The sequence below is a fragment of the Anomaloglossus baeobatrachus genome, chromosome 2, assembly GCF_048569485.1.
Source record: "Anomaloglossus baeobatrachus isolate aAnoBae1 chromosome 2, aAnoBae1.hap1, whole genome shotgun sequence".
In the NCBI taxonomy this organism is placed as follows: Eukaryota; Metazoa; Chordata; class Amphibia; order Anura; family Aromobatidae; genus Anomaloglossus; species Anomaloglossus baeobatrachus.
This window is the reverse complement of record NC_134354.1, coordinates 135,968,833-135,991,609: the sequence shown is the minus strand read 5'-3', so window position 1 is coordinate 135,991,609 and position 22,777 is coordinate 135,968,833. Positions and strand designations below refer to the sequence as shown.

General features: G+C 40.8%; 1 protein-coding gene across 2 annotated transcripts in view; it reads left to right on the top strand.

Annotated features, from left to right (window-relative positions):
* The window catches only part of STX1A (syntaxin 1A), a 235,776-nt gene that overhangs the window by 128,799 nt on the left and 84,200 nt on the right, over positions 1-22,777 (top strand). For both annotated transcript variants that reach the window (XM_075335363.1, XM_075335364.1), the window contains exons 2-3: positions 3,481-3,558; positions 3,855-3,954. In XM_075335363.1, coding sequence (XP_075191478.1) covers positions 3,481-3,558; positions 3,855-3,954 — 178 coding nt within the window. The remainder of the gene's footprint in view (positions 1-3,480; positions 3,559-3,854; positions 3,955-22,777) is intronic.

Below are 22,777 nucleotides of genomic sequence, written 5' to 3'. Positions count from 1 at the left end.
AGGTTGAACTTCATGGACTTCAGGGTGAATTTGATTCACCTCAGATTTAGTTCTACAAATCTTGCGTTGAACTCAGTAGACCTCAAGTTAAACTTAACGGATGTCAAGTTGAAGTGGTTTACACATTATTTTTATTCATTGCGGCGTTGAGATCTTTAGTTCGCATCCAATCATGGATAATATCTGTATAGAGACTGTGCTTTCTTTATATGGGTTCTCTTTGGGTACTTTAAGGGGTGGTTCACTACTCTGCAGTAGTGGCCACATCCCTGTAAAACTGATAGGGAAGATTTTTTTCAAATACCTTGTTCAGCCAATTCTGATTCTGAGCAGCGCTATTGCTATTGTGACGCCTGGGCTCCATGACCTCTGAGATCTTGTGATGTCACGTAAACTTCCAGTTGACCTGACATCACCGAGGCCGGCCTCAGTCTTCCTGAGTGACTGGGCTGTGTTTCACCGCTCATCACAGCCCAGGATTGCTATTGCTTGTAGAGCACTGCAGGGGAGGAGAGCACGTGCGAGATGCTGGGCTGTGATGAGCGGTGAAACACAGCCCACGGCTCAGTCACTCAGGAAGACTGAGGCCGACCTCGGTGATGTCAGGTCAACTGGAAGTTGACATGAGATTACCGGATCTCAGAGGTCACGGAGCCCGGGTGTCACTTCATGGGGATAAGTGGACCATGATAGCGCCGCTCAGAGGCTGAATTGGCTGAATAAGGTATTTAGAAAAGCCGTCTCTATCAATTTTACAGAGATCTGGCCACTATTGCAGAGTAGTGAACCACCCCTTTAAACTTCTTTTCACACTCCAAAAAAAACCTGATAGGATATTTGTCCATCGTTAATGTTGTCTCTGATGTGTACAGTGGTCCGTGAAAGTCTTTGAATCCTGCAGAATTTTCCAGATTTCTAAATAAATTTGACCTAAAACTAGATCAGATTTTCACATAAGTCCTAAAAGTTAAGAGAAACAAATTAAGCAAACGATGCAAAATATTTTGTCTTTTTTTATTGATGAAAATGAGCCAATATCACATTGTGAGTGGCAAAAGTATGTGAACCATTAGGATTAGCTGATAAAGTGAAATTAGCGTCAGATATTTCCAAACAATGGGATTATAATCACGTGTGTGAGTGACCTGATGTTTTTAAAAATGGATCCAACTAATTCTGATCTTCACAACACGTTTGTGGAAGTGTATCATGGCACGAATAAAGGAGATTTCTGAGGACCTCGGAAGAAATTGTTGATGCTCAGCAGACTGGAAAAGGTTACAAAACCATCTGTAAAGAGTTTGGGTTCCACTAATCCACAAACTAAAATATACAGCAGAATACTTTGTAAACATTGAGTAACTGAAATTGTAACTACATTACTACTACATAAAATATTTTTAATATACTACACAAAGTATTGAGGGGAATCTGTCAGCAGGTTTTTGCTATGTAAGTTGAAGAGAGCATGCTGCAAGGGTTAACAGAAAATTCAGAGCTGCCTGTCTTGTCACAGTCCAATCTGTTGTTTATTTACTGTTTTTTTAAGCAGCAGGACCCTTATCATTGCTCCGATTACAAAGTCACATGCACTGCAGTCCGACACGCCCCCTCCTCTGATTGAAATCTCATTGTCATTGTACAATCTCTATTGAGAGCCTGGTGTGGGTAGGGACAGCTCTCTCAGCTCTGCTACATAACTAAATGTAAAAATTCTGATTGTGTCAGAACAGCTGCACCCAATAGGCTAAGTGATACTTCGTTAGATTCAGGATCTCTTTGCCTATATTCTCTCAGATAAGGTAGCAAAAACCTATTAACAGATTTTCTTTAATACTTGTCAAATGAAGACACTTAGCACACAAATTAGCCATTTCACATGAGCGCACCAGACACAATGTGGTGACCTTTCTCTGATGGGACCTAATATTAATCAATCATACCTCTCCCAGCACAGAATTCTACAAATATAAAAGGCAGGTAGGATCCAGCACTAATTAAAAACAGCCCTAGGCTGATGAGAGGAGGTTTAGGATAGATTATTAATGTCTAATCAGCCATGGTCTAACACCCCTTACCTCTGCTGATGACCTATTCCCAGAGCCGGCAGCGGCAGCAGGTGGCCGGAAAGTATCAGTTTCGGAGTTGTCCCGCCAACTGATAGTGGCTACAGTCAGGTACTGCACATTCACCTCCTTTTGATTTTAAAATTTTGGCTCCAATCAGCTTTTAATCGAACCTGTCAATTGACACATGCTTCTAGAACCACAGGCAGCATGCAACACACACTGGTTGTATGATTTCAGCTACGTATGTTTGACTGTGGCGTTTAAGAGGAAAACATACTTTTAGAGCTGGCTGGAAACCAAGAAGAACAGGAGACTTGTAGAAAAGATCAGTCCCTGCCTGCTCCCCTTTAGTGACAGGTCTCTATGTGCATGTGTTCATGTATAGGGAGAGACCTGTCGCTCAAGCGGAGAGGGTGGGGAGAAGCCGCTGTGGACTGGCCTTTTCGACTACTCACCCATATGGCTTGTTCCCTTGCAGGCATTCAAAATGTGTTTTTCTCCCAAATGCTTCAGCGTAAATTTGAAATAGGATTGAGATCAGGGCTTTGTGGTGGCCACTCCAAAACATTGACTTTGTTATCCTTAAGCCACTTTGTAACCAGTTTGGCAGTATGCTTCGGGTCATTGTTTATTTGGAAGACCCATTTCTGCCGAAGCTTTAAGTTCCTGGCTGATGTCTTGAGATGTTGCTTCTATATTGCCACATAATCTTCTTTCCTCATGATGCCATCTAATTTGTGAAGTGCCCCAGTCCCTCCTGCAGCAAAACAACCCCTCAACATGATGCTGTCACCCCCATGTTTCACAGTTGAGATGGTGTTCTTACCGTAGGCTTCAAAGCTTCTCCCTTTTTCCTCAAAACATAACGATGGTCATTATGGCCAGTTTAATTTTAGTTTTGTTAGACCACAAAACGTCTCTAGAAATTGAAGTCTTTGTTCCTGTGTGCATTTGCAAATATTAATCTGGCTTTTTTATGTTTATTTTGGAGTAATGGCTTATTATAATAGGTATAACTGTATATGAGACTTACAAAATATTAAGTATCAATGTTATGGCTGATCAACGTATGAGAAGCATTAATAAATAGATGGAAAAATATGGATCTCAAGTTGATTTTCCTAATTATTAAATAATTACTACTATAATACTTACTATATACAGTTAGTAAGTATATAATTACTATACTATAATCATGAATGTAATTGCCTTTTTGGCCTTCTCACATAAATGTAACTGCTGTATCTGTTACTACTATTACCTAAATCCTATTCTAATTATTTCCAATTAATGTATAAATTATTCTTGCATGGCTTCAGGCTTTTATTATAGTTTTATGAAGGTATATGTAGCTGTTTTTTTAAACGTATTATTTTATATAAACGTAAATGGAAAATGGCTTGTCTTGTAGGCGAAAGACAGTGATGAAGATGATGAAGTGGCTGTCAGCTTGGATCGAGACCGCTTCATGGATGAATTCTTTGAACAGGTATGATGTTGTGTGTGTATCCAATCTGTCAGAAAAGCAGTATCTTTAACGTGATAAGGGTTTAATATTGACTTCATAGGGCATAGTTATTGAGATATTTACAAAGGAAGAATTTCTCATGAAGAAATAATTCATTTAAAGAATTGCTTGTCTTTATTTCTGAAGCAATTAAACATAATTCATTTATTGAAATCAATAGATCAATTACAATTTGTATCCGGGCATTGGGAACAGAATCCTGTAATATCTTCCTTTAAATTATGTCTTAAAGAAGAAAATTATCTGTAAATTTTCAGGTGGAGGAGATCAGAGGTTTCATTGACAAGATATCCGAGAATGTAGAAGAAGTAAAAAGAAAGCACAGTGCTATCCTTGCTTCTCCCAATCCAGATGAGAGTAAGTAATGTTATTAATATACATTTTCATCTATTGGTAGGATGGCTTTAGAAATCTCCAGTATGGAAATTCAGATCTCATGTTCCTTTGAAAGAAAATGTTGCGGGTTTTTTTTGGTCTGCATTCTCCTGAGCATAACCATCATCAGACCTGACCAGTCCTTTGTTGCAGAGATATTGGCACCTAGTCAGTTAACTTTTATTTAAATGTGAGTGTTTTCAGACAGCTTTCACTGGAGGCGGGGACTTCTTCTCCCTGTATGATACTGACCAATCATAAGTAAGCAGCAACACTCAAAGGGAAAAATAACCATAGATTACAGTAAAATATGAAAAAAATATTTTTTATTCCATTCTGCAGTCACTATTACCTTCTGTGTCCAATTCAACATGAAAATTTTGTGAATATTTCAGTAGTCTCATCTTTTCTTCCTGTGTGTGGTATCTGGCTGCATTTCTGGGTCCTAAAGGAGAGTTCACTACTCGGCCAACCCCTTATCAATCCCTGTGTTTTCTCCCAGTAAAATAATAAGACTTATATTCACCTCCAGTGTCGGCACTGTTCTAGTAATGATGGCACTGGCTTTTCCTGCAGCCAGTCAGCATGTAACTCTACCATTATTTTTGGGGTTTTCTTTTTTATATTGTCCATTATATAGTAAAGGGGGCTTTACACGCTGCGACATCGCTAACGATATATCGGCGGGGTCACATTGTTAGTGACGCACATCCGGCGCTGTTAGCGACATCGCAGCATGTGACACCAAGGAGCGACGATCAACGATCGCAAAAACGTCAAAAATCAATGATCGTTGACACGCCGCTCCTTTTCATAATATCGTTGATGGTGCATGCCGCTGGTTGTTCGTCGTTCCTGCGGCATCACACATCTCTATGTGTGACGCCGCAGGAACGATGAACGTCTCCTTACCTGCATCCACCGGAAATGAGGAAGGAAGGAGGTGGGCGGCATGTTCCGGCCGCTCATCTCCGCCCCTCCTCTGCTATTCGGTGGCCGCTTAGTGACGCCGCAGTGGCGTCTCTATGACGCCGAACGCACCTCCCCCTTGAAGGAGGGATTGTTCGGCGGTCACAGCGACGTCGCTGAAAAGGTATGTGCGTGTGACGCTGCCGTAGCGATATTATTCGCTATGGCAGCGATCACCAAATGTCACACGAACGACGGGGGCGGGTGCTATCGCGCACAACATCGCTAGCTATTAAAAGTGGTCTGGCTGCGTGTATCTCCAGGTCAGTGTGATCACAGTGATACAGCCACAGCTCTCACTTCCTCAGGATGTGACTGATTTGTCCGAAAGAGGGGAGAGGGAAGCCAGCACTGATTGGTCGCAGGGATTTTGTGACATAATGTCGCATGAGCCTCGGGAGAGCCAATGCTCACTTTGCTAGAACGGCATTGGCACCAAAGGTGAGAATAGCTGTTGTTATTGTACTAGGGGAAGACATAGGGATTGGGAAGGAAGTGTCTGAGTATTAGACAATCCCTTTATCAGCTGAAACATCTTGTCCATACATACTTGAAGTTAATCTAAAGTGAAGCCCTTTTTCCTGTAAATGTTGGGGTCCTTGAATATCATGGTACTGTTTATTATTAGTGACAAGCAAGCACTACCATGCTCAGGTGCTCGGTACTCATAATGGTCATTTGGATGCTCGGATGGGCTTGACTTGTGTACTGAGTATAATGGAAATTAAGGGGAATTCAAGCATTTTTCCGGAAGATCTTCCGGAAAAAATTTTGAGATCCCGATTGACTTCCATTATATTCAGTACACAAGTCGCGCCCATCCGAGCATCCGACTGCTTGTTACAAGTACGAGCACCAGAGCATGGTAGTGCTCACTCATCAGTATTTATTATGGTACAATAGCAGACTGTTTCACCAGCTGGATCATCTGTTGTGCTGGTCACGACTTCTTTGTAATTTATACATTACAGTAAAATCTTTTACATAAATTTTAATATTGATCCATCTGTTCCACCTAATAGTAGGATAAATAGTTACTGTGCTGAGTTTATTATGTGCAGCTTTGCCTTTTTACCCCTTAGAATAAATAAATAAGGCACTGGGGGTGGTTAATGAGGTGTTGTCAGATTCCCTGTATATATTCACACTTTAACCCTTGCCTCTGCAGACAGTTTAATTTTTGCCCTTGTTTTTCTCCTCCACTTCTTCTAAGGCTATGTGCCCACGCTGCGGAAAATGCGCGGATTTTGCCGTGGATTTTTTGCGGAAAAGCCGTGAATTTCCCGAAAATCTGCAGCACAGCTACTCCCCAGCCATTTCTATGGCATTTTGGAAATGCTGTGTCCACGCTGCGGATTTTTCCGCAGAGGAAATCGTGCGGATTTTCGTCCGGAAAAATCTGCAACATGTCGATTATTGTTGCGGATTTTCATCCGGATTTTGGCTTTAAAATTGGGAGAAAAAAAAAAAAATCCGCATCAAATCCGCGACAATTCCGCGGTAAATCCGCACCTTTTGAAAAGGTGCGGATTTTGCGGGAAAGCTGCGGATTTTGATGTAGAAAAATCCGCAGCTACATTCTCCCGTGGACACATAGCCTAAGAGTGAAAACTCTTTTTTTTTCTACCATATGGGTTAATTAATTTTTGTATTTTGACAGATTGGACTTTTATGGATTTGGTGATATCAAATTAATATATTGTCTTCATTGATTTTTAATGGGGGTTAAAGCTGGTATTCGAATACTTATGTATATATATAATATGTATACAGTATATCACAAAAATGAGTACACCCCTCACATTTTTGTAACTATTTTATATTTTTTGATGGGACAACACTGAAGATATGACACTTTGATACAATGTACAGTGTCAGTGTAACTCAACATACAGCCATTAATGTCAAAACCGCTGGCAACAAAAGTGAGTGCACCCCTAAGTAAAATGGCCAAATTGTGCCCAATTAGACATTTTCCCTCCCCTGTGTCATGTGACTCATTAGTGTTGCAAGGTCTCAGGTGTGTTACATTTGGTGTTATCGCTCACACACTCTCTCATACTGGTCACTAGAAGTTTAACATGGCATCTCATGGCAAAGAATCCTCTGAGGATCTAAAAAAAAAAATTGTTGCTTTACATAAAGATGGCCAAGCCTATAAGAAGATTACCAACACCCTGAAACTGAGCGGCAGCACAGAGGCCAAGACCATACATAGGTTTAAGAAGACAGGTTCCATTGAGAATAGGCCTTGTCATGGTCAAACAAAGAAGTTGAGTGCACGTGCTCAGTGTCATATCCAGAGACAAGCAGACTAAGGACATGAATTACTGGAACAATTTCCTGTGGACTGATGAGACCAAGATAAACCTATTTGGTTCAGATGGCGTCAATCATGTGTGGTGGCAACAAGGTGAGGAATACAACGACAAGTGTGTCTTGCCAAAAGTCAAGCATTATGGTGGTAGTGTCATGGTTTGGTACTGCATGAGTGCTGCCGGCTGTGGGGAGCTTAATTTCATTGAGGAACCATGAATGCCAACATGTGCTGTGACATACTGAAGCAGAGCATGATCACCTACCTTCAGAAACGTGACCATAGAGCAGCATTCCAATATCATAATGACCCCAAACACATCTCCAAGACGACCATTGCTTTGCTAAAGAAACTAAGGGGAAAGGCACTGGACTGGCCAAGCATGTCTCCAGACGTAAACCCAATTAAGCACCTGTGGAGTATCCTCAACTGGAAGGGGGAGGAGTGCAAGGTGTCGAACATCCATCAGCTCTGTGATGTCGTGATGAAGGATGGAAGAGGATGCAGTGGCTACTGTGAAGTTCTAGGGAACTCCATGCCCAAGAGAATTAATGCAGTGCTTGAAAATAATGGTGGTCACACAAAACATTGATACTTTGGGCACACTTTGGCCATTTTCTTTTAGGGTTGTGCTTACTTTTGTTGCCAACAGTTTAGACATTAATGGCTGTGTAAGTTATTTAGAGGGCACCAAATTTACACTGTTACACAGGCTGCACAATAACTACTTTATATTGTATCAACGTGTCGTATCTTCAGTGTTGTCCCATGAAATGATATAATAAAATATTTACAAAAATGTGAGGGGTGTACTCACTTTTGTGATATACACATACACTGCGAGTGAAATCAGTATTGAGCACATCACCAATTTTCTGAATAAATAAATTCTGAATAAAGATGTTTTCAGTGTGGCACTTCAGTAATGAGACACCTTTTTGTAGGCCATCAGTTGAACCAACTGATATTATGTTTCGCTAAGTGACAGGATTGCTTTCTAATTGCTGATAGATGTCAAGGGTGTGATGAGTTTCCATGACTTTCTGCACCTCTTTCTTTTTGTGTCACTAAATTTATGGACAACTGTGGTTTGATTTCTTTGCATTGCTCGATTGGATGGGTTGTTACTGACATCTGGTGAGTAATTCATGTCAATTGCACCGTTAGAAATATATTTATTTAGAAAACTGGTATGGTGTTCAATACTTATTTCACATGTTGTATATTTTTTAAAAACTCTTTCCATTTCGTCCATTTTTTTAGTCCTCCTAGGGGACTTGAGCACACTATCATGTGATTACTTCTACTATATAGTGCAATACCACAATATTGCGGTATATATTGTAAATTACAATCTACTAGCCTTTGGTGTGGTTTTTATGGCATTTCATGCACTGGCATCATTGGCAGAGAATTGATAAGATGCCATGAAGAGTAATTTTTCATCAAGGCAGCAATTATGTTTTTGGACTACACAGTTGTACACTCATTATAGGAAACCTGCCTGTCAAACCACTGGCAGCATGAGTCAGAGTCTGGTTGCTCTATTATAGCCAGTATGTATTTCTTTATAAAATAACAGAGAGCCAGGACCATAAGGATAGACGAGAAACATTGTGTGAACAATCATTAGGCAAGTGAGTATTTTGACCAGATCATCATTTTTACGCAGATTTTTAACTCAAGGCTGTATAACCTTGATGTAGTGTATCAAATGATGAGTATTTATGTAATGAGCGACTAAGGATTTATTAATGTGTGCAGAATTATTACGCAGCTTGTTTTCCTCAATGCCAAGACATGTGCAAAGTTTTTCAGAGGGAAGTAGTATCTTGATATTGCTAAGATATTGAGTAGTGATGAAAAGTTTTGTTACAAATAGTCAATAGGGTTAAAAATAACACGTTGGGAAAAACAGCCAAAGTTTTAGAGGAATCAAATGTGAAGTGACCAGGAATCCATTGGTTTATTGCTGAACTGCAACCTTCTAGGAGGGCCCAGAAGTAAAAGGTGTTCAGTGCTCAGAGACATGGTCAAGGTAAGGGAGGCTGTAGCTCGACCACCATTGAACAAGAGACAAGTCGAAACATCAAGACTGGGCCAAGAAATATCTGAAGACAGATTTTTCAAAGGTTTTATGTACTGATGAGATGAGAGTGACTCTTGATGGACCAGATGGATGGGCCCATGACTGCATCCGTAATGGGCACAGACCTCTACTTCAACTACAAGGTGCAGGTGGGTACTGCTATGGGCTTAAACATGATCTTGGTGAACCTTTTGGGGTTGGAGATGGTTTCAAGATCAACTCCTGAACCTATTGCTTTTGTTTTTAGAAGACATTAATTTCAAGCAGTGGTACTGAAAAAATATCTGTCTTTCAAGAAAACCAAGATTTTTATTAAGGATGATCCTCAATCGCATGTATTGAAGTACTCTACTTAGCTAGCTAGTAAAGGGCTTAAAGATGAAAGAATAATGACATGGCCCCTTCCTCACCTTACCTAAACGTTATTGAGAACTTATGGGACCTTATTAAACGGGAGATTTACGGTGAAGGAAAATAGCCACCTCTATGATCAGTGCCTGGGAAGCTGTGGCTGATGCTGTCCGAAAACTTAATCATCAACAGATTAAGATTCCACGGACGAAGCTTATGCCTGTTACTTTAAAGAAGGGCGGCTATATTGGTCATTGATATTTTTCTGAAATGTCAGAGTTTGAGTTTTTTGGTTATTATTCTTACTTTAACAAATGAAAATAAACAATTGAGATGGAAAAATTAACATTTTTGACTTCGTTGCGTTATAATTCTGCACACAGAGATATTCTCCTAAGAAAGACAAAATCTCATTTTGACTTTCTTAAATATTCAGGTTTATTAACCTTTCAGATTGTCCAACAGCACCAGGGTTGGCGCAGGGCTAGTCTCATCTTTTCTCCTGGCTCTTCGTGTACTGTTTTCTCTGAAACGTTCCAGCTCTGATTCATACTGCCTGTAGTTTGGGAAGCATGAGTCTACGGCCAGGTTACCTTTAGGAGTATTTAGTTATCGCTACATTTGATTCTATACACACAGAAGTCTGACCAATCTGATAGATAATAAAATTGGTTTCAGTTGCTAATTTACATTTAATTTGGACAGTTGCCAATTCTCATCTTCCTCATCAATTATGGTAATCCTGATGTGGAACCTTTCTATTCCTTAAAATGGAGTTGTCTTTTAGATATATGTTAGATGTAATTTACATAATGCCCATTAAAATCCGTCATAAACATTACTCTAAATTCGGTTGAAATCGCCGATATTGAGTCTAGTGTGTACAGGGTGCTGGTCTACTGAGGGTCAGAAGAGATGTCGGCCCAATCGCATTATTCTCACTGAGGTAAGCCACCGGCCAAAATGTCATTTGGCAGCTTTCTCATATACTGAACACAGGAGCACTAGATGGAGCAAGTGCTCCTGTTACTGGGAGAATCTGGTGAGAAGGCTGTCAGCCGAATTGAACAAAGCATTTTTTTCATGAGCTATCTAATGTGTACTGCCAGCCTTACACACACCAATTTAGAATCATATTGGTCCTACACGACGACCATTTAAGAATCTCATAAACATTAGTCTAAATTCATCTTAAATCGCCGATATTGATGGTTTTGGGTAACAGTCTAGTGTGTATGGTGGCACTGGTCAACTGAGGGTCTGAAGAGATGTCGGTCAGAGATGTCGGTCGGACATGTACAATTTTGGACTTCCAATCGCATTATTCTCCCTGAGATAAGCCACCGGCCAATGTGTCATTTGGCAGATTTCTCATATACTGAACACAAGAGCACTGGGTGGAGCAACTGCTCCTGTTCCTGGGAGTATCTGGTGAGAAGGCTGTTGGCCGAACGATCAGGCAAAGCATTTTATCCGAGAGCCATCTAATGTGTACTGCCAGCCTTACACACGACAGTTTAGAATCATATTTGTCTTACACAATGCCCATTTAAGACTAATTTAAAAATTAGTCTAAATTCGTCTGAAATCGCGGATATTGATAGTTTTGGCTAGCAGTCGAGTGTGTATGGTGGCACTGGTCGACTGAAGGTCAGAAGAGATGTCATTCGGGCATGTCCATTTTTGGACTTCCAGTTGCATTTTTCTTGAGATAATTATTGCATTATTTTTGAGATAAGCCACCGACAATGTGCCATTTGGCAGCTTTCTCATATGCTGAACACAGGAGCACTGAGTGGAGCAAGTGCTCCTGTTACCCCCAGTATCTGGTGAGAACGATCGGACAAACTTTTTGTCTAAGAGCCATCTAATGTGCACTGCCAAGCTTACACACACCAATTTAGAATCAAATTGTTTTTTAGTCTTACACAATGCCCATTTAAGACCCTCATAAAGATTAGTCTAAAATTGGGTGAAATTGCAGATACTGATGAGTTCAGCTAACAGTCTAGTGTGTAGGGTGGTGCCGGTCGACAGAAGAGACGTCAGTCAGACATGTCAGACTTCGGACTTTCGAACGCATTATTCTCTCCGAGATAAGCCATCGGCCAACGTATCAGTCGGCAGCTTTCTCATAATGAACAGAGGAGCACTGGGTGGAGCAAGCACTCCGGAGTATCTGGTGAGAAGAATATCGGCCGAACGATCAGACAAAGCATTTTAACCCTAGAACGCGCAACCATAGAAATCTACCATAGAAAACAAGTGACCTAGCAGGCCTGCGAGGCCCCAGGTATGCGTTCTAGGGTTAATTGATAATTGTTGCTCTACGTCCCAAGTAAAACAGTTTATTCTCCCACAATATCTGAATGCTGATGATTCTGTTGAAAAATGAAACTCTGCAACAATGGTAAAGATGTTTCCACCAGATAGGTAGGAATTACGAAACCCATAGGAGTCTGTATCAGACACCAGCATAGAAACATATGATTTTGCATTGTCAACAGATTATTAGTGTTATAAAGGAATTATCATAAGAAAATCTCAGAACAGCATAGGTAAATAGATTTGATGTGGGCATAGCCTCCGAGCGTGGATTCACATTAGGATAGAGATATAGATTACTCCGTCCCGATTGAGGTCAATGCAGTTAACAAAGGTAGAGGAAAAGCAATTACCCATTTCTGCACAATTGACAAGAAAATAACTTCCCATTGAACGAAGTAACAGGAACTTTCTGGAGCTTTTGTTTAGTTAAGTTACCTTTTTAACCTCTGGCGGAAAGTATTTAAGTAAGACTTGCGAGTTGACATTTGTGTGTGGGCAACCGCGTATAATTTGTTTGTCTCACTAGAACACAAAAGGAGCAGGTTTTCTAGTTTGATTGCTTTTCTTGCACAGCAAACCCCCATTTGAGGAATAGAGTAGTGTTTTCTAACTGCTGTTGTGCCACTAAAAAGGTATACGCTTACATCAATCTACTCACAGCGTGTGGGATTTGTTTTACATTGCAACAGACCAAAGCTATTGGCGTCTCTTTTCTTCTTGCCTTCCACTTCGTTATGATATTGAAAGGGCGCACTCAGGTTGTGTTTACCTGGCTGGCACAATGGCCAAGACAGCTGCTGAGTGGTAGATTGCAATATTGTCACATCAAGTGCCAACCTCGTGATAAGTCTTGGCTACTCGAGAAGGGAGAGAAGGACATGAGCCCACTCCATTCAGACAGGCCTTGTCTCTCTGCCTAATTAGCCAAAATAGGGGCCATCTGAGGCATAAAATGCAACCAATTTTCACTTATGGATCTGGATAGAAAGCATAACTACGAGATGACAGTTTTTACCTGTAGATATTGGGACAGGTATTCAATCTAGCGGCTACAAATATATCTACTGATTTTCAGATTCAGCAAGATTGATTTCGAAGAGTCTTTACACTTTGTAAACTCATTGGTTTGCTTTACTTAAAGCACCACTCCAGCTTTTTTTTTTCAATGTTGCAGTGGCACTTTAAATGTAAGCCCTCTGTCATATACTCATCTTATGGTGGCGTCAACTTTTACTGATGCCACTCTGGTGAAGTGGCGCCATCTTGTGACTGTAACTTCTGACTGGCCGGAAGTTAGATGTTATGTCACAAGCTCCCAATGCATCTCTATGAGAGCCAAAACAAGCCTCTCATAGACTCGTATTGAGTTGTGACCTTTGCTGGCAGGTCACAAATTGCCTAAGACCATCCATAATGGCGGCGTTAGAAAGTGAAGCCGCTGGAAGGTAAATACAGTGGGTACGGAAAGTATTCAGACCCCTTTAAATTTTCCACTCTTTGTTTCGTTGCAGTCATTTGGTAAATTCAAAAAAGTTCATATTTTTCTCAGTAATGTACACTCTGCACCCCTTCTTGACAGGAAAAAACAGAAATGTAGAAATTTTTGCAAATTTTATAAAAAAGACAAACTGAAATATCACGTGGTGATAAGTATTCAGACCCTTTGCTTAGTATTGAGTAGAAACACCTTTTGAGCTAGTACAGCCATGAGTCTTCTTGGGAATGATGCAACAAGTTTTTTCACACCTGAATTTGGGGATCCTCTGCCATTCTTCCTTGCAGATCCTCACTAGTTCCGTCAGGTTGGATGATGAATGTTGGTGGACAGCCATTTTCAGGTCTCTCCAGAGATTCTCAATTGGGTTTAGGTCAGGGCTCTGACTGGGTCAGTCAAGAATGGTCAGAGAGTTGTTCTGAAGCCACTCCTTTATTATTTTAGCTGTGTGCTTAGGGTCATTGTCTTGTTGGAAGGTGAACCTTCGGCCAAGTCTGAGGTCCAGAGCACTCTGGAAGAGGTTTTCTTCAAGAATATCTTTGTACTTGGCCTCATTCATCTTTCCTTCAATTGCAACCAGGTGTCCCGTTGCTGCCACCACCATATTTCACTGTGATGAGGTACCTGGTTTTCTTCAAACATACTGTTTAGAATTATCACCAAAAAGTTCTATCTTCATCTCATCAGACCAGAGAATCTTATTTCTTATAGCCTTTATGTGTTTTTTTGCAAACTCTATGCGGTCTTTTATATGTCTTGCACTGAGGAGAGGCTTCTGTTGGGCCACTCTGCTATAAAGGCTTAACTGGTGGAAGGCTGCAGTGATAGTTGACTTTGTGAAACTTTCTCCCATCTCCCTACTGCATCTCTGGAGCTCATAAACAGTGATCTTGGGGTTCTTCTTTATCTCTCTCACCAAGGCTCTTCTCCCACAATTGATCAGTTTAGCTGGACGGTCAGGTCAAGGAAGAGTTCTGGTGGTCCCAAACTTCTTCCATTTAAGTATTATGGAGGCCACGGTGCTCTTAGGGACCTTGATTACTGCAGAAATTCTTTTGTAACCTTGGCCAGATCTGTGCCTTCCCACAATTCTGTCTCTGAGCTCCTTGGGCAGTTCCTTTGACCTCATGATTCTCATTTGGTTTCACATGCACTGTGAGCTTTCAGGTCTTATATAGACAGGTGTGTGCCTTTCCAAATCAAGTCTCATCAATTTAATTAAACACAGCTGGACTCCAATGAAAGAGTAGAACCATCACAAAAGAAGGATCACAAGGAAATGGACAGCATGTGACAAATATGAGTGTCTGAGCAAAGGGTCTGAATACTTATGACCATGTGATATTTCAGTTTTTCTTGTTTAAAAAATTTGCAAAAAGTTCTACATTTCTAGGGTTTTTTTCCTGTCAAGATGGGATGCAGAGTGTACATTAATGAGAAAAAAATGAACTTTTTTTAATTTACCAAATGTCTGCAACGAAACAAAGAGTGAAAAATGTAAAGGGGTCTGAATACTTTTCATACCCACTGTATATAACAGGGATCAGGGAATTAGATTTAGAGAAGCACTCTAGCGGTGGAATAAAAAAAAAGCTGGAGTAGTACTTTAAAAATATAGCTGTGACTTTATGATGGGATATTGACATGTATCATATTTACTATATATCCTTTATTTTAGTAGGATCATTATATGCATATAATAATAATATTATTATTGTTTGTTCTTTTTCTTATTTCTCATATATTCACCTATGATATTATTTATTGTTTTCTGTTTTCTTCATGTAAGGAGACCTTGAGAAATCCCGCAAGGCTGAAACATTGGTCTTATCCAAGATTGATTGCTCTCTTACTATAACAAAAAAACATTTGCATGAATATTTGACTCATTTGTGGACCTTAAAAATAATAAAACCAGCTGTACTCACCTTCCCCTGCTCTCACGATGATTCTCTGCTGCTGCTCCTTGGGCTCATCGGTGATACTAATGTAGACGGCACGAGCTGCTAAGCACAGTGATTGGCTGCAGTGGTTACATTCACTGTACTCATGACGTCACCGCTGCAGCCTGTAAGCAATCACTAGGAGGACTGAGGAAGAGCTGACACTAGAGCAGGGAGGGTGAGTATAGGTGATTTTACTATTTTTAAATACACAAAAGGGAGCCAGCACGATCTGAGAGTGGAACGCATCATATAAAAAGTGAAAATTCACGGATTTATTCCAACTGTACTATAATACAAAATGAGATTTTTAGCAAATAATTTATCAATTCTTTGAGCCACCCCTGCCACTTCACGGCGAATCTCAATATGGGGGTATTTTTAATACAGTAAGCCATGTGGTTAAAAAATATAATTAGAAAACCCCTTTAATGCTTTCCATACCACTGTCTAGAGAGCAAAATAATCGCGAACGATCCCTAGGATGTCAGCATTATTGCCTGCAAGCTTGACTGCGTTCCTTGGTAGTGTTTACTCATCGTTCCTTTATGCTTCCGCATGTTTTGTATCTCTTGGTTCTTGACTCTTGTCAAAAGAGGCCATTAATGAAGGATCACATGATTTTTGGGGTTGTGTGAGTGGCTGTCACTCTTACCAATTAAATTGGGATATTCTCTTTTCTATATGTTGGGAATGAAGAAGAAGAATAACACCTACCACTCTGTTGAAAGGTATAATTGGATTTCGAGGCTCTTGTAGCCCTATGTTCCCCGGCAAGATGCTTTCTTGCCTCAGGGCCTGATGTATGCTACCATTTTACACATAGAACCTTGTCACACTTCGTAGGAAATATGTCACTTACTCATATATCATTTACCTCGTTTTCTGTGAGCGGCTTCAGAATAGAACATTCTATAGAAGTATTTTCCCTTATTACACTTAGGAAATAAGAGAAGAAATGATAACTTGAGATTGATCAGTGTTTATACAAATCACATAGTCTGCCACATTCGGAAAGACTAAAATCTCCAGACAGTTTTTTTTGTCCTTGGGCTCTATCAAATATGTATTGTTTTCTTTTCAGATTTTTGCTCTCATTAGCGCTCATGCAATGATTTTCTACTTGAATAATTTAAGCCCCATTCCACTTGGGCACCGTCTGCAGACTGGGTACCATGGGACCCATTCCACTGATTTAACAAATGCAGATCTTGGTTGCTAGGACGTGCCTTTTTAAGCTTTGAAGGGGTAAAAACCCTTATGGGAAAATGTATTAATGTTATATAAAGAGCAGTCTGAGTTCCATGTGTTTTTTTATTTTTTTTATTTATGAATATTATGTAATGCAAATGATACGCATAGATGTTTGGAACGAATTTCATGCAAAGTTGTGATAATGTTCCAAACAAGTGATTGTCATATAAAGGATTATTTCTATTATAAGCAATAGTGACTGTTTATTTGGTCAAAAAAACAAATACTCTAAATTATTTGTGATAATGAGTTTTAAATTTTAGGCCTTGTTTATACAATGTAGCAGTTTTGGATGCCTTTTGTATGACAAAAGGGCACAGTATGGTCTAAAAATAAAAAAAAGAATGTAGACTCATACATGGATCCACCGACACATATCTGGTAGCTCTGCTTTCTCCAAAATTGAAACAGGCCTCAAAGCCCATTCAGTCCATACAATCAGAACAGAATGGACAGAAACTGACTCTATACATTTTGTTCTGGTTCCATGATCATATAAATGCAACCGCCAACCGGTGGTCACCACTGCAACCAGTGATTAGCTGCATCGGTCAAATCCCTGTCTCTTTCAGATAAGAAATAGACCGTCTGGATACCTGGGCAGTGATATGAAAGGAGGAGTTGGGGATCGGTAGCTGAATTTTTATGTTTTTTTAAGGACTTGCCAGAATAGAATAGCAAAATATTACTTGCTTCGTCAATTCTCGGCTCTGTTGGATATATCATCAAAATGTCATATTTGTTTATTTTGAGAGGTTGTCCAACAACCTGAATAATAAAAAAAAGTTTATAATTAGGGATGATTGAATATCACAAATATTCGGCAATATTCGGCTTTGCGAATATCTGACGAATAGTTCGCCGCTATGCAAATATTTGATGCGTAATGTAAGTCTATGGGAAGCCCGAATAGTTGCTATTCGCCAATTGTTCGGGTTTCCCTTAGACTTAAATTGCGCATTGAATATTCGCAAATTGTCGAATAGTGGCGGCCTATTCGGCGAATATGGGCGTTGCCGAATATTTACGGTATTCGATCATCCCTATTTATAATGCTATAAAATTACAGAAGGAGTAATATTCCCCTTCCCAATCACCATCACTATCATTCGAGTCCTTGCCCATTCCTCACTGGTGTCTGTGTTATTGGTCTTGTAATGTCATGTGGACACCACATCTGACCTTTGCAGCCAATCACTACTGCAGCCAGTCACCCGCCTGGCTGTTCCACCATCACCTCCGAGACCTGTAATTAGTTGTAGTGGTCCGGTGGGCAGGATTGGAATGTGATCATTGTAAGAAAATTCATAAACACTGGTGGGACCACTGGAGGAGGTGAAATTATTGGGTAAGCTGGACAACCCCTTTTTGTTCAGGCTCCTCGTTTATAAAAAACAACAAGCAACCTCAATAACCCAAATGAAGTCAGTTGGATCTGTTAAGATTCATTATGCCAGTAGTGGTCTGGGAAGCCATTAGAGGAAAGGCAGACAACACTTTCTTTAGTAGGTATCATGGCCGGCGGCTAGACAAGCAGAGTAGACTCAGAAGCTGTCCCTGACATGAGAGTAAAGTGTAAAGGCCCTGTCACACACAGAGATAAATCTGCGGCAGATCTGTGATTGCAGTGAAATTGTGGACAATCAGTGCCAGGTTTGTGGCTGTGTACAAATGGAATAATATGGCCATGATTTCACTGCAACCACAGATCTGCCAAAGATTTATCTCTGTGTGTGACGGGGCCTTAATCATCCGGGTCCTAACTGCTGAACACCAAGTATTTCAATCAGAAAAGTACTGTATGATTGAATCCGCATTCTGTCTTTCCTTGTCCTCTCTTTAGAGTATGGGAGGGTATCCATGTACACACTTTCTAATGTTCACTGATGCTGGTAGCAGTGCCAAGGCAATAATTGGCTGTTTTTCCAGAAAAAAAGTTGCAGTTTTATCATGTGCCCACGGGACCTTGTACCTGCGGATTTTGCTGCGGAAAACCTGTGGATTTATCTGGATTTTCTAGATAAATCCGCAGGTTTTAGCAAGTACAGACACTCCTCATGTTATCCTATGGGACATGGGTAGTGTGTGTCCATGCTGCGGTATGTGCGGCTGCGGAATATGCTGCGGATGTCCCGCAGCTGCACGGAATTGCATGTCAATTATTCCTGCGGAATTACCTGCGGAAATCCCGGCCCTCCACTATGGAGATACAGGCCGGGACGTCCGCAGGTAAGTCACACGAATGTCGGCAGGTTTAGCGCAGATATTTCGCTGGAATCCCACAGCTATGGATAGCTGCGGATTCCAGGGAGTTGCTGCGGGAAACCTGCGGCCGTACCTGTGGATATATCCGTGGGTACATGGTCCCATGGGCACATGGCCTAATAGTTCTTAATTTTTATCTCAACTGTAAGCCATTGACTCTCATTGAAAAATAAAATATATATATAGTATATTTTGGGACAGAATTACTTATCTTCATTTTTTTTTAGATGGAGTAAACTTACATTAATCTGTCTGAGCATGAGCAAAATTGATTAAAGTTTACTCCATCTTTTGATTAGCTTAGCTCAGCTGATAATTTTCACCAAAATGTATCAGCAGTCGGGGTGAACAGTGTAGGATTTCATGATAAAGAGTACTTTTCACTATTGCCCATCTTTTTCAATTATTTTTATCTCCACGACGGCCCGGAATTAATTTTTCCGAGGAGCCACATGAGACCGTGTTTTGGGGGGCTGAACCAATAGACTGAAATTATAATATTAACATATTAACTACAATTATGATTATTATTTTAGATTAATAACAACTGTATTACTTAATGAGAAGAATTAAGTATGCTGTCATACCCCTATATACAATATAAGCCAATACACAGCCCCCCATTTGCAAGATGAGCCCTCACACAGTCCCCTAAATATCATGAGCCCCAGTTAGTCCCTATATACACTATGAGCGCCCACATAGCCTCTCTATATACAGTGTGAGCCAGTGGCGTCACCAGAGTCCGATGGGCCTTGGTGCAGAATTTGGACTTGGGAACCCCTCCCTGCATGTTGCTCAGATGTATGGGCCCTTGTAGCTGAATCCTATAAAAACATGTGTTGCCTACCCTCATCCTTCATTATGTACTGATGTCCCCATCCTTGGCTACATCCTGGTAAATATGTCCCCCATCCTGGTATATATCTCTGAAATCCTAGGCCCCATCCTGGTAAATGTCTCCCATCCTGGTATAATGCCCCCCATCCTGGTATATACGGTATGTTCCGAATCCTGGTTTATATGTCCTCATCCTGGTATATATGTCCCCATCCTATGCCCATCCTGGTATATATGTCTTCATACTGATATATATGTCCTTAATCATGATATATGTTGCCCCTCCTGATATGTACAGTATGTTACCCATATAGATATATGTCTTCAACCTGTATCCCATCCTGGTATATACAGTTATCTCTAATGCCTGAAAAAAAATATTTTACTCACCTTCACCAGCTCCCACGTCATGCGGTGTACTTCTCTGTAGCCAGTGCCCAGTGACTGGAAGCTGACATCAGAGTGTTTGCCATAGCACATGATGACACCGTCATATGCCTCCAGACACGGGTACACCGACGTCAGCTGCTGGCCACTGTTTGGCCGGCAGCATGTATTTCAGCAAAGGGACTCAACAGATCAGCTAAAGTAGGTGCTGGGGTCAATGGCCCCCCTGTACCCCTGGGTCCGGTCGCAGTCAGGATCTCTACAGTATAAGCCTCCTAAATACAGTGTGAGCCTCGACATTACTTCTCTATATGAAGTGTGAGCCCCCATATAGCTTCACATATATATTAGGAGCCCCACATAGCCTTTTATATACAGTATGAACCCCCATAGAGCCTCCTAAATACATTATGAGCCAGACATAGCCTTCTAAATACATTATGAGCCCCACAGAGCCTCATATACACAGCATGACCTTTCCTCACATAGCCTCCTATATACATTTCTGAGCCCCCACACAGCCTCCTTATATACAAACATTCCACGAGTCACACTTTGCTCAGCCCTGCTCTATACTGCTCCAGAGATATTGGACTTTTTATTTAGTGCAGATATTTATTATCTTTACCAAGGGGTGTAGTAGACAGAACCTATGGCAATTTCTTGATAATTTCATCACCTGTGCAATACTAAGGGAATCCTAAAAACATGACTTGTTGGAGGTGAGTTGAGGACTGGAGTTGAGAAACACTTCTATATGATCTTTTTTGACATTGTATGATGACAGTGAATGAACACTGTGGGGAGGAAAGCCACAGAATAAGCCACAGAATAAGCCACAGAATAAGCCACAGAATAAGCCACATATTTCTACCAAATAATACATCACAATCAACCGGTAGATCTCAGATCAGGAACAAATAGATTTTATATTTTGACATTATGTGGGTCTGGGTCTTTACTGTGAAGTCATAGCCATACAGGAGGTACTGCAATGACTGTTATGGGGCATATAAAGAATTTGCATCAGTGCCTTCTACAACCTACTGTGGTGTCCTCAGACTTCCCAAATATAAAAAACCCTAAATAAAGTGCTTGGCGACTCCTGATCATAAATATATAGGACTTGTTTCTTTTTCAATGGCCTTCATTTGATGGTAGAATATGTGCAGGACGTTAGCTGCAGCCATGTTTTATACAGATGCCCTAATTTAAAAGAGGTTTGTTATAAGTGACAGCTTCAGTTTCATGGTGCAACTGTGATCCCGAACTTTTCCGTCCCCAAGCTGTTAAATATAAAATGTCAATACACAGTGATGAGCCAAGTCTCAGTGACTATGTTCACCCTAAACATACCAGTGGCATCATGCAGGGCTTTATGTGGTAGTGTGGCCTACACAGCACACAACCTTCTGGCACACATTTATACCCTGTTTGACACTTTTTAATGTCGAGATAAAGGGATGTGAGTGGGAAATATGAAAATACTTCTAATGTTTCATAGTTTTAAGGTTGAAAGAAGACACAAGTCCATCGAGTTCAACCTATAACCTAACATTGATCTGGAGGAAGCCGAAAACCCCATGAGCAGATACTAAGGTCCATATTAGGGGAAAATTTCCTTCCCGACTCAACATACGGCAATCAGACTAGTTCCCTGGATCTCTGTCTTATCACAGAATCTGCTACTCGTGAACTATAATAATATATTTTTCAAGAAAGACATCCATTGCAACATCATGAGAGCTCAATAATGTGACTGCTCTTACTGTAAAGAATCACTGCTTGTGATGTTGATTGAACCTTCTTTCCTGTAGAGATAGAGAATACATCCTTTTCATCGTTGCAAGCCTAGACAGATTCTTGGAGCCAGCTTGCCATTTTGATAAATGTGGCACATTTTCCTGTCTCCTAAATGTATGGAATATTAATGCGTCTCCCCAGTATTCATCTGCGGCTGTGTGACTATAAAGCGCACATTGCTATCGCCCTGCTTCTTCGCTTCCCTTAGGATTATCTCTGACAGAACAGTTGCTGTTTATTTCTCTTGCGAGACATCAAAACATATTTTTGTTTTATCCTAAATGCAAGCATGGAAATGCCAGGAGAGGATTCCACAAGCCAGGCGATGGGATGAGTGTACATTCAGTAGGGGAGGGAGTGCGTGCAGTGTCAAGGCTGGGGGTGGGTGTTCCCTATGATCGTTGGTGGCGAGGGCTTTGTGTGTGTCTGTGAATCATGACTTTGTACAGGTGGCAGCTGCTGAGCGTGTCATGGGGAGGTTGTGACTCACTACGGGAGGCCCGACATTGCTGAATAGGCCCCCAGCTGCTCCAATGCTACCCACGCAGTGCTGCGCAACGTCATCTCTCTGAGGGATGAGCTGCTAAGCCAAGACATGTCTGGGTGGCTGAAAGGTGAAGCGCTGTAGTTTTTATTCTAAAAGGATTACAAAGTGCAGTTCATAAAGAGAGTCATTAAATTACAAGTTATATATATAGTTCATGCATATGAAATGCGCCAGGAGACTCTCAACGCTACAGGGGACTAAAAACACTGAAAATCAC